At 35.8% G+C, this 13,510-nt stretch overlaps 1 protein-coding gene across 1 annotated transcript; it reads left to right on the forward strand.

Moving 5' to 3' along the window:
* Window positions 1-237: 237 nt before the first annotated feature.
* On the forward strand, window positions 238-7,367 carry LOC103177853 (cysteinyl leukotriene receptor 1). Its single transcript, XM_007892221.2, has 2 exons — window positions 238-395; window positions 5,728-7,367. The coding sequence occupies exon 2, from the start codon at window positions 5,766-5,768 to the stop codon at window positions 6,849-6,851; it is 1,086 nt and encodes a 361-aa protein (XP_007890412.1). The 5' UTR covers window positions 238-395; window positions 5,728-5,765; the 3' UTR covers window positions 6,852-7,367.
* Window positions 7,368-13,510: the final 6,143 nt, after the last annotated feature.

Here is a 13,510-nt window from a genome sequence, read left to right on the forward strand (position 1 = left end):
TTTCAGGAATTGCTTTAGAACAAGATTAGGCTTGTGACGGAATCAATTTCAATTAGAAATGCCTTAGCACCCAAAGTATTCATTTCATGTTTAGAGAATTGCCACTGAACTGTGTTGTACTCTGTACTTAATTAAGCTTGCAATCAGTAGCCAACCCTGTTCATTATTGTGAAATGGGGCGGATCACTCTAGTACTTCATACTCCTTGACAAAACACAGTTTAATCAAACAATTTGAAAGGATTTCCTGCTTTTACTTCAGCAACCCATTTATTGCTTATGTGAAGCAGAAAGTGAACTAAGCAGCAAGATCTCTTTGTATTGTAGTTTTACATTCGGGGATTCTTATGAACATAATAAAAAGAACACAGATCAAGTGAAAAGTAAACTTATAAGGTAAGAAGTTGTAAAGAAAGCATAATCTACAAAGAATTTAGGAGATTACTAACACTTCTGAAATCTGTGTAATAACAAAGCAGAAAATTGTCATGAACTACAGAACTCAACTTTGCAAAAGTTGAGACACAAAAGAAAGTACTTAGTTAACAATTCGTTTTTTACAAAGTTTAAACTCTTTTAAATTTCAACTTTAACTTTACTTATTGTTAAATTGTGTAAACTGTGTGTGAGGAAAGATTATTTCACTTAAGTGCTCCTTTTCCAGTGCTTTGAGCATTGTGATTCAAGAGCTGGTAATGTAATCCAGATAAAATAAAAAAAAGGATTATATGAAAATACATTTCAAACTGAATCATTCTTATCCTTTTTCAGCACTACATTTAGTTTCAAAAATTGTGTTAACTTTCTGTCCTATTCATGGAAAGTACAAGGTTTCTAAATTTGAAGAGCAGAATTATGAATGTAATTGAAAACACTGAATGATGACAGTATACCAGGTCACTGTAACATGTTTAAGGCTATAACAGCATAAGACTTTGTACTTGTGACTTAATGCATTGTGAATCCTTGATTTTAGGGTGAAATAAGTGAGCATGTGAGTAAAATCTAAGTACTGCTGCAGAATGCGGAGTGGTGACTAGGTGGTGTATAGCATACTGCAGCCTATAGTTGTTTCTAAATTCTCGGAACAGATTACATACTTGCTTTGTCGAGCTGTGAAAGTTGTCCATGGTGCTAGGAGGAGAAAATAAAAAACGAAGTGATAAAACAAGAAAGACATGTCATCTCTTTGGAGAGTTCAATGAGTTTAAGGTGCATTTAATATATAAATAATCATTACATTTAGGCATCTTTTAGTTGTCACCTTTTTTTTTAGTTGTTACCGCTTTCACACATGAATCAGTGGTTGCAATTAGATCTCACAGTTTAGGCTGATAGCCAATAGTGTGCTGGGAGTGTGCTTCATTGTTGGAGATGCCGTCCTTTGGATGGGACATTAAACCGAGGTCCCGTCTGCCTGTTCAAGTGGACGTTAAAGATCCCTTGGTACCGTTTGAAAAGTAAAAGGAGTTTCTTCCAGTTTCCTGGTGAACAACCCTTCAGATAATATCGATAAGCTCACTTTGAGGCTGTTTTCGGGACATTGCTGTGCACAAATTGTTGCCACGTTCCCGAACAAAATAGTGCTACCAATGTGGAGCAGCTACACTACAGCTTCCCATTTCATGTTCACGTATGCTAGGAGTGAAGCAGCTTCAATCCCCATACTCTGATTAGGCTAAGTTTACTTTAAAGTCACATCTGAAATATGTCATTCCTGGCAATTCCTAGAATTGCATTGAAGTGTCAGCATGTAATAATATGAGTTTGGGCCTTGAACCCACATCCTTCTCAATCAGTGGTGAGAGTGCGACCAATTGAATTCAATTGCTTTTTTGCTGGGCAAGAATGGTGAATCAGCAAATAATACATTATGAGCCATTCCAATTACTGGATACTTAGTTAGAAACTTTAGTTCTGAGACCAGATTGCTCAATTATACTGTGAGTCAGAGAAAGGCAAATGGATTTGCAAATTTGATGATTGAGTGAAATATATATACTGTATGTATTATATACATACATATTTGAATTTGAATTTGAATTTGTATTTGAATTCTTAAAAATTAGAATAATTAATTATTCTACATTGGGCAAGTTTCCTGACTCCGCTTGCCTGTGTTCATCTAGCAGTAAGTAGGAACCTGATTGTTAGTCGATTGTCGGATCCCTTAAAAAATAAATGTGGTCACTCAATCCGCGACTGTTTGTGGGACACTACTTTCTGCAATTGGCTGCTGTGTTTTGCCCACAAAATATACAGTCAACTCACTTTACAGTATATTCTGTGAAGTGCTTTGAGACGTCTGGAAATATATCAAATGCAAGGATTAGTATTATTAATGGAAACCGCTGCACCGGGAAAGCTTCTATTGCTGAAATAAAGGTTTTTCAGCAAAATTATGCTAAATGACTGGATTCAGAACATAAAGAATGCTTAGAAGGGAGCGATATTTACTTATAAGATACTATATGATTGGAATGGAAATTCATGCTGCAATGCCATAAATGGTATTAATGGATACGGCTGATATGACAGTTTCCGTTTTAGTTTACAAAACACATTGGATATGGTTCAACTAAATGTGCAATTTTTGCAATTAATTAAGCTGTTTGCTTATTTTGTTTCCTCTGTTTATAATGTCTATATTAGTTGAGAAATTTAGATAAATTTGACCACAGCTATTTTGTACACTTCAGATCCTGTTTCAAAATTTCCCCTCAGCTATATGCAAATAAATGAGTGTTGATTTAAATGTTAGATACTTAGAATACTTTTAACCAATATTATATTTTGCTTATTTGTTGTATTTGACATAACAACAGGACTCAACATAAGATGATAATAAGTTATATTAATAATAATCCTTGCATTTAATATAGCGCTTTTCATGTCTTCTAGACGTCTCAAAGCACTTCACAGAATATACTGTAAAGTGAATTGACTGTATATGTGTTGGTCAAACACCCACAAATATTCTCTGGAACTCAATTTTGCATATCTCAGTGCCTCTGGCTTGACTCCCACTCTAAGCTCTAAGTTGTTTTTAATCATAGCAGAATTAGAATATAACAATTCCATTGGAGCAAACAGTATTATGTATTCTGTTCTTGTTATCACTGGCCCATTGCTTCACTTCTAACTTCTCTTATCTTTGCACTGTATTATTAGAATATCAAGTTAGGAGAGGACATTGTGGTGAGGGAGTCATGAGATACACAATGTTGTACGCTATGTAGATTGCTGCAAGAAGGTACAGGGAGAGGGTAAATCTGATCACATATCCTCACTAGTCTGATCTATGTACAGTACTTTCTCGCACCTGGCCAGGAGGTGTGAGAAAGTACTGTACATAGATCAGACTAGTGACTCATGCTCTTGAAACTGGGAAAGGGGAGGTCTGTGTGCTCTCAAAATACAAAATCATGGTTTGAATAGGATATTGATTTGTTAATTCAGGATCTTTGAAATTTACCTTCCCTCTTTCATTAACTTTATTCAGCACAATCTCCAGCCAAACTCATTGATCTTAAGTAGATTTAGATGTGCAAGCAGTCAGGTTGTTATGTATTGATGGCTTCACATAAATGTAAGCTGAGTCTACCTGATAGACAGATCAACTAAGGTGATTTCTTTATGTGCAACTAGGAAGCAATTCCCTAGGTTGTACTACTTCAATTCATAAAATGTTATCAAAAAAAATCAAAAGGTTTAAAACAGTCTTCAGTATGTGAGGGGATTTGGAGGAGATGCTTTTTTTAAAATGTTTTTTGGTGTCCAGAGCACAGAAATGTAAACTGCTGTGGCTTAAATGTTAAACACTGAAGACAGTTAACTACAGCATCTCTTGGAGACTGAACTCAGTTATGTACAGAAATCTACAAATACATTTCTCCAGAATTTGACTTTTGACTCTGACAATGAAGTTACTTTGCTGGTCCTTGGGAGTCAAGCTGGCAACTGAAAACCATCCTGGCTAAAATTGTTCTTCTGATGCAGTCCAAAAATCAAGAAAGTATTTAAATATTCAAAAATATTTACTGTATAGTGAGCTGAAGTAAAGTCACTCACTGTTGATGCTGAGAATGGTGTCCCTAGTATGAAAAGATGTGACAGTCTTTAGATCACTTAAATGTTATAGCTTTTGAGTTTGATGCTGAATGCAAAGTGAAGTTGATTCATGGTGCTTGTTAATTATTAGTTATTTGAACCAACAAGTAAAATGATGCATAAACCATGCATTCAATTGTTCAATGTTCAATTTCATGCATCAACCAGTCACCTGAACTACTAGCGAGAGCAAAACCAAATTTGAATCGGAACTAAAGCAATGACCATTTTAATAGGAACTATTAGTAAAGTCTCGTAGTTTCAATTACATTGCGATGAAATTTAAAGAGGTCCATTTTATACATTTCTCTGTAACGTGTTGTGACTTCCCTCTGCTGGCTGACCCAGGACAAACTTGTAACTGGTTAACCATTTAGTAACTTTGCTATTCCATTCCATAGGCACATGACTCTCCTTGGCTATTAACCGTATGAATAAGGAACGTTTTATCAAATCATAATATCTAATGATAAGTTTTAATGAAATAAAACGGAATGTTTCTTTTCCCTGGTAAAAGATCACACAGAATCATGTCCCCAAATCTACCCTGGTTTCCTCTTTCAGTTGCCCATTAGGCTGCTGTTGATTTGGACAGTTTTCTACATTAATTGTAGATTTTTACAGTTTTACATTGATATTTTCAGATTTTATTTTTAACTGTGTGAGATTTACTGCCTGTTATTGTGTTATATGGTACAGTGTGTGTGTTTAATTATTGAAATAACAACGTTTTGATTTTCAGAGGGAAATGTTAAAAGCAAAATTTAATAGAATGGTTTTAAGCTCCCTTTCATTTGAATCAACATGAAAAGTTTCTCATATAAAGCATCTACACACTTAGGAATTAAATTGACCTTTCAGGCCTTTCTGACCATTGTTTTCAATATAAAAATATTTGGTTGATCTACCAAAGTACAGAAAGCTTTATATTTTAGGATTGGTAGGATCGGTCCTCTGCACCGAAACTTCAACTCACATTGGGTCCTGGTGCCATGGCCACTTAAAATTGGTTATTTACTCATGGCTGTTTGTGACATATTGCTGTGAGCAAAGTGTTTGGCTACAAATACCCAATTACTACATTTTATAGCAAGTCCTGTGAAGTGCTTTGAGATGTTGTACTGACACAAACGTTGCTATATCAGATGCAAGGATTATTCAATACATTATGCTAACTTTGCAAAATGTAACATGCTGTTTTTATTCAGCTTAAGCTCGTTTTGACTATAATTGAACTAATAATAATATTCCTTGCATTTGATTTAATGCCATATCACATCCAAATGTCTGCAAATACACAGTCACTACACTTGTGTATTTGTAGACAAATGCAGCAGAGAATTTGCCCATAGCAATAACACACCAATGAAATCTGGGAGACTCTTAGACAGAATACCAAGAGAAACTGCCTTCCGTTTTTGAATTAGGCCATGGGACCTTTAACCTCCAACTGATAAATACGCAAGAGGTTGGTTTAACCTCGTCCAAAACAGGGTTTTCTAGAGAGATTTGTGAAAATAGATTAGTTATTAACAACCTGGAGAGATTCAATATGTATGTCTTCGTGAGACAGTTTCTACTGAACTAATGTTTTTTATCCTTATGTTTCATTTTCTAGTATCTGAAGACTTTTCCTTCCAACGCAAATCACCTAAAATGACAGAAGTCTATACTAACAGTTCCAGTAATGAATCGCACACTTGTCCATCAATTGATGAGTTCCGAAATCAGATCTATTCCACCATCTACTCTTTTATCTTTGTTGTGGGTTTGTCAGGAAACAGTTTTGCATTATACGTACTTGTGAAAACCTTCAAACAGAGAACAGCGTTCAATATCTACATGCTGAATCTGGCAATATCAGACCTGCTGTGCGTGTGTACCTTGCCTTTGCGTGTGGCTTACTATTCCTCCAAAGGCAGATGGATTTTTGGGAGTTTCATGTGTAGAATCAGTTCATATGCTTTTTATGTCAACTTGTACTGCAGCATTTACTTCATGACGGCAATGAGTTTTACTCGTTTCATAGCCATTGTGTTTCCTGTTCAGAACCTGAAAATAGTGAACATTAAGAAAGCCAAAATTGTCTGCAGTGTGATATGGATCTTTGTCATGCTGACAAGCACCCCATTTCTGATGAAGGGTTCTCACATTGATGGGAATAAAACAAAGTGCTTCGAACCTCCTTCACACTCTTCAAAAAAGGCTGTGTCTAAAGGTCTTAAAACCCTTTTGACCCTGAACTACATTTCTCTAATTCTAGGCTTCATCATCCCTTTCCTGATCATTATTATTTGTTACGCGTTTATTGTAAAGTCCTTGTTGAAAAGCACAGCAGCCATTAACAAGAAGAAAGCATCACGCCGAAAGGCAATACATCTGATTATCATTGTGCTGACTGCCTTTCTGGTCAGTTTCATGCCTTATCACATTCAACGCACAGTGCACCTCCACTCCCTCTTCCAAGCGGGGGAGAATTGCGATGAAATTATTTATATGCAGAAGTCTGTGGTGGTCACACTCTGTCTGGCAACGGCCAATACCTGCTTTGACCCACTCTTGTACTTCTTCTCTGGGGAGAACTTCAGGAGAAGATTAGCGTCCTCCTTCCGTAGAAAGAGTTCTGTCTCAAGCAATCAGATGTCCAATAAACGGTCAATCGGCCGCCTGATGGAACAGGAAAAAAATGATGATGCCACCACTCCAGATCAGCCAAAGAAACGTAACAGCGATGACAACTAAATCCAGTGCTCCAGTGCATTACGTGGACCTTGATGTATCTCTGAGATTCTGATATCTCTCACCATATTCCTAACATTTTTTCCAAATGCAGCAGTTTGCTAGAGCAAAATTTTCTTATTATGTCATGAAGAGGAAGTAAATTTAGAGAATGCCTTCTGGTTATATAATAATAAATAATAATAATCCTTGCGTTTGTTATAGCACCATTCACTTCTCCTAGCTATCTCAAAGCGCTTCACAGAATATATTGTAAAGTGAATTTGTGGGAGATGTGAACGCATTGTGGAACTGATTGAAGAGCATTGCATGTCATTTATCCATTTGCTTCATTACAGTGAGAATAATGATGTTTCGGCTCCTCTATTACTATCTCCTTTATTATTATGAGTTGTTATTTTATGCAATACAGAAAAATGGGGCAATACTTTCCAAACCATCACTGTCGCTTTTCAATAGGTGTTTTTCAATACATTACCTTAATGTATAATAATACATAATAATCCCTCCAAAACAATAATAAATTGGTCATTTTCAATCCACGACTGTTTGACTGCTGTGAGTAATTGGCTGCCACATTTCACCCACAAATATACGGTCAATTCACTTTGCAGCATATTCTGTGAAGCACTCTGAGACGTCTAGAAGACATGAAAAGAGCTATATCAAATGCAAGGATTATTATTATTACCTTATTGTGGGGGGGGCGCGGGGAGGGAAATCAAAGAGAGAAGTGACAACCCAAAAGGAGTTCCTTTGTGCACCAGCGTTTTTTTGTCTTTATGTGGAAAGTTATTTGTATGAGCCAAAGCCAGCCTTGCTTGCCACATAGCTATGTTGTTTTAATTTTGTCATGTGTTAAAAATATGATTTCCAGCATCTGTAGCATTCTGCCTAAAAACCTTCCTTTTTGATCATGCTTTAAGGACACCTTCCCCCTTCCCTTCTCCCTGGCTCGGTGTCGGACTCCGCCACCGCCAGGAACACTCAGCAGCTCAGGCAGCATCTATGGAGAAAGGAAAGTGAGTCAATGTTTCGGGTCCACGACTCTTTGTCAGACCTGGGGCATGTTGGGAGGAAGAAGCTTTTAAGGGCTAACAAAAGGGGAGGCAGGGCAAGGAAAACAAAGGAGAAAATGGAGTAGAGGACAGGGGATGATGGGTTAAAGAGGTATTAATGATGCAAAGGGGGGGGGGTGGAATTGCAACAAAATAAGCAAACCAGAGAGAGAAAAGGTGTGTCTGGGCTCTCATACATATAAATGCAAGTTGTTTTTGTTGATCTAGTAAGCTGTCATCAATTTTTATAAGTATTAATTGAAAAAGAAATTGAATGTGATTTTTCACGGGGTACTTCTTTCATTGTGGACTATGAAGGTATTGATTTGATGTGATGAAATCTGTCCCTACAAGTACAGTAACTGTTAAAGACACAATTCTTGTCAAACAAATCTGTTTTCATCATTAGCAAATCAAAGCTTTAGATGGATCATTATGATTGCATTAATTCTTTTGGGAAAAAATAAACAGGCACTTGGTTGGCACAGGGTGTAGAATATACAGCAGTAACACTCATATGAATTATTCAAAATCTTCCTGTTGCTATCACTTAGAATTCTATATCACATCACATACACTGTTTCAATGCTATCAGAATAATGATGCTAGGATTATCAGAATAGTGTGCTGGTGTCATCATTTTTCATTTAGTTGTGAAATAAATGTACCAATATCATGTATCAATGAAATAGCCTTCATGGACCACACATTGCTATACATTGTATATTACAGTATGTACAGTGTCAGTGTTCTGATTTCCATTGCATTTTTAAAATAAAAGCATTTGTATCATACTTCCATAGCAAAAACCTAATTGTGGAAATCAAATATTCCCTTTTTATTCATTATATAATGAGCAAATAGGAAATATAGCTAACTAGCAAAAAGGTACAAGCGCTGGGATTGAGTGTTTTGCATCCTGAAGTACAGTATAATCATTGTATAGCATTGAATATTACATTTTAAAGTTTATTTTCAATTTCCATGTATGAAGTCTCAGATACCTCAGTGGTAAAACGAAAGTTTTTGTTAAGTGGTACGTTCGACAGAATTGTTTTTAAAGTGTTGCATTCTATGTTTTTTTAATAAGCATGCAGATGTAGTTTATTAAGCTTAGTTTGTCACGAATCTCCTTGTGATAGGTAATAAAATATTGTTTAGAACAGATACAGCTGTCAAATAATGCTTAGAATGCTCGAAATACCCACTGTTACATGTGAATGTAAAATATCTAAGGAAGCCAAATCTCTTAATGGCTATTTGTAAGTATCTGTTTTAAAATTAATAAAATACTTAAAATAGAGCATTTGTGAAAGAGTTTTATTTTTTTTAGTGTGTTGAGCATTCCGGTAAAATCGCTGTACAAATGGAGGATGTAATCATATGCAGCTTAAACCTCAATATGACATCAAAGGGGTTAAAAACAATTTGAGTAGAAATCTTTTATTCTACAAATCCCGGAACGATAGGTAGAGTAAGGCTAGAAACAGTGCAACCATGAACACGAATGTTAATGAAACACTAATTGTGTTGGGTCCCTAGTACATTAAACTTTAAAATCATTTTTAAAAATTGACCTGGAAAAATTGATTCGGTCGTATATGTATCATCTCTGAAAAACATTATTGCAAATTAATATTGTGTGCATGATTGGAAATTGCCTTAATTCAGAAAGCTTGAAGAAACAGCTCATTTCCCAGGTTGATTTCAGCCTCAACTGATTTACCCCTGATGAGGGGATGGTAGGGTGGGTGTTCTGGAGGAATGCGATAGAATGGGCCAAAAGGTATTCTTCATCCAGACCAATCTTGTGATCTTGAGGACGAGTTTTGTTCTCCCTATTCTAATCATAAACACACAGATAAGGCTGCTGCAACTTTATGCTACATTTGACCTCCAACCTTAGAAGAACGACAGAATGGCACAATTCGAAGTAGAATCTACCTTTTTTCTGTGATTTGCCCTTATCATGACAATTAAATGCAATACTAAATGTGATAAGGTGGGAAAAGATGTCACAGGTTTGCATTTGTAAACCACAACATAACTATTATGCAACAAACAAATGATTTTCCAAGTTATAATTAGTCTGTACCTGCACTAATAACTGCATAATATCTTTGTAATATTTATTATCGGGGCTAAAATTGCCACCTGAGTCTATGTTTGCTCTATGATTTTTAGCATTTCAAAGAGTAGAAAATTTGGCAAACTCTTAAATACTCTTAATTTTGAATTTGGTTTCCTCAAAAGTTCTTTTATAACCTACAAAAAATTCAACAATTTAGGTAGAATTCAACAACTTATGTAGAATTTCATCATACAAGTAATTTATCAGGTGTTATTAGAAAAAAGGATTAGTGAGAAATATTAAACAACTGATTACTAAAGTAATTACTTAGAGAGTTTTACAACCTATATATATAAATTGCCTTTTAAACTAAAACTAGCTTTAAAAAAATACTGAAAACACACATTACTTTAAAGTGTAGAATAAGCTACAAATCAGTTGTGTTACTTCACAGTTACCTTTTACTGATGAACATTTAGTGGTCCACAGTATACAAGAGTTTCGTTTATAAAACAAATGTAAGTTCTTTCTTACTTGAATCACATTCTCAGCAGAAAAACTGGCATTTGCTCGTGTTGAATACTTTCTTTCAGGGGTCTGTCTAGCTGACATTGTTGACAGTATACAAATTTCTCTGTGAAGTGAATTTACACTATCTACATCAAAGTGATGGTGGGGTGGGGGAGAAAAGCTGAGATAAATCTCCTGGGCTTTAGAATCTATGGCATGTATATTTCCCCAAGGCTAAGAAAAAAAGGAACTGGATTTTTGTTTTGGAACCTTAATGAACTTCTTGGTAGTCCTGACCAAAGAATTTAACCCTTACATGCTTCACACCCACTACTGTATTAAAATATCAAATGTTTCAGTGTAAAATCCTGTATGGTGAGGGAAGATTTGTGATGCGGTGATGGAGATGATGCAGATAAAGTGCTCTGGGATGCTACCCTGCATGAGGGGTGCTATATAAATGCAAGTTGCTGTTGTTGTCGTGATTTCCTTTGACTCTGCTAACCGTCTTGCTTTAAACTGATACTTCTTTAACTGCATGTTTACAATATTGCAAATCATTCATTGACTATTGGTTTCAATACTTCCATGTAAACAACAATGTTGAACGCCAAATAAAATGCTGCCAATGATTTCACACTCTACCCACAAGTCCTGAAGATCATGCAAACAATCAGTTTCTGCTGCAGTGCAAAAAACCATGGACAGCAACACTGAATTATTAGAAATGACAAGCTTTTAGAAAATAGTGGGCATTGTGGAAAAACTAGATAGTTTCTGGATGTTTTTAAAAATTAAGAAACATTTGACCAAATTTTATGATTCTGAAAACTTTACAAATCTGAATGATTTTCACATCATCCAGGTGTCAGAGGACAATTGCCAGACAGAATTATTTCAAAAATCAATCATTAAGTTCCTCGTTTGATTGGCTGGGGCAGATTTTTTTTCAGATATGATTATGTGAATGTGCTGTTTTTTAGAAATAGGTCAGGAGATTTCCGTTCACCAGCTAAGTGGAAAATGAACTTTGTATGCAACCCTTTCTTGGTTAACAAAATCCTGAAGAGGTCTCCACATGACCAGAATAAATACTGCAACAATTGCTTTGAGGATTAAATAAACATGATGCAAACTCATTTCATGATTTTTTCAAGAATAATATGCAATTCACTCTGCCTGCATGAGGTTGTTACTGAGCAGAGATATTTCATAATGTCAGGCATCATAACCCAGAAATCATTAACAAATAAATGATCATTAAAAAAATGTTGAAGCCAAGGTTTTTGGAAAGGAAGCTTATGTCATAGATTTTATGTCAAGTAACATAAGTAAGTGCCTCATTCATTGCCATTTCAGGTTCTCCTTGTGAACTTGCAGCAGAACAGGAGGGTGTTTGCCTCACACCTGAAAATCACTGGCTCAAGACCTAGCAATGTTTCTTTACCCTAACCCTAATCCAACCAGAATGCCTGTTGGAGGTGGAATATGATGGGCTCAGTTGCCTTCAAGTGGATTTACACCTCATATTAGCTTGGAAAGGTGCAATAAACAACATTACATTTCCAGTATTCTTTTGATTTAAGGTTTCTGGTACTAACAGTGAATAAAGGGATGTGAAAGGCAGTTCAAAGCAAACAAATATATATAAATGTACATTCTTCAAGTTTTAGGTATGTAATCCTGAGGCTTCCTCTTTTCTCTAAAATTACAAGATGTCAGCCTGATTTTTTTTGATGAGACAGACTGATTTTCATTTTAGAAGAGACTTAATGTGCAGTTCTACCAAGTGAATGCAACATGACAAACCAAATAGTCAAACATGTGTTTAACTGCGGTCCACCAAAGGTAAACAAGCTGAATTATTTTGAAATTAAATATACTGAGAAAATGTTCTTTCCGAAATAGACTAGCAAACTATTTTTCATCAGTGAGTCAAAGAGTAAATTTGGGACAGGAAGCATTTCTTTACAAAGAGATTAATCAACAGCTGGTGGGACTTATTTGGTTGAATCCATGTTGTTTTACTCATTTAAGAAATAATATAATACGATAATAGGAAGACAGAACTTTACTGGAAGACTATACCAAATAGGCTGAAGAGACATTTTCATCCCAACTGATCTTGTGAGCAGTTTGCCTATAAAATCCACAGCGAGTTTTATTTACAAAAAAATCGTGCAAAGCACTTTAAGGTGTCCTCCCGATGTGAAAGCCGCTATAACAAATGCAAGGATTATTATTTTTACCCTGCAGGCTTCTATCACTAAACAGAGCTGAAGACTAATCTGGGCTGGCGAATGTCTACAATGTGGGAACGGATGGAAATCACATGGCTTTTTCTGAGGCTACCAAAACCAGAGCTCTTGAAGAGGATCTATTCCTACTGTTTTCTCTTGCTTAACAATGGATCTGCACGAACATATGTGGAATATAAATTACATTCAAATGATGAAGAGTCCACCACAGGCAAACAATTAAGTGACCTTTTAATTACTTGGCATCAGCTGCCAGTTTCTTCTCATAAAGGAAGCTACGCAATGCAATTCTGGAGTATTGGTTTGTTTTCCCAGATGCATTTCCAGAATTCACAGAATTACTTCAGTGTTGTTGTCTCAGTATTTGTATCAGTGAAGATTGGAGCTCAGCCAAAACTAACGCAATACAGCAAATGTAACTGGGAAAAAAAATCAAGTCAACTAACAAGCAATAGCATGTTGGCATCTGTAGTAAAGAGACAATATGCAATAATTGTCCACCATTACGTTAGAATGGTTAATATTCTGGTCACCAACATTGTCAAAGAAAAAATGCAATTAAGGAGATTTTCTCTTGCTTTATTTCAGTTAAAAGTTGAGTTACAGACTTGTTACTTTACCAATGCCACCATTTTCCATGGAGGCAACATGAACAAACTGCAGCGGTTTGCTGAATAATAGAATTTCTTTACCTTTGGGCAGAGCTACAACTAATTCAATAGGTTCACCATCAAATCTTTCACTCCACCTGGATGGAGGGAGTCG

Source organism: Callorhinchus milii, unplaced genomic scaffold (genome assembly GCF_018977255.1).
Source record: "Callorhinchus milii isolate IMCB2004 unplaced genomic scaffold, IMCB_Cmil_1.0 Scaffold15, whole genome shotgun sequence".
NCBI classification, from domain to species: domain Eukaryota; kingdom Metazoa; phylum Chordata; class Chondrichthyes; order Chimaeriformes; family Callorhinchidae; genus Callorhinchus; species Callorhinchus milii.

Excerpts from the sequence above, each read along its gene's own strand:
- LOC103177853 (XM_007892221.2), top strand. The coding sequence starts at position 5,766 with ATGACAGAAGTCTATACTAACAGTTCCAGTAATGAATCGCACACTTGT.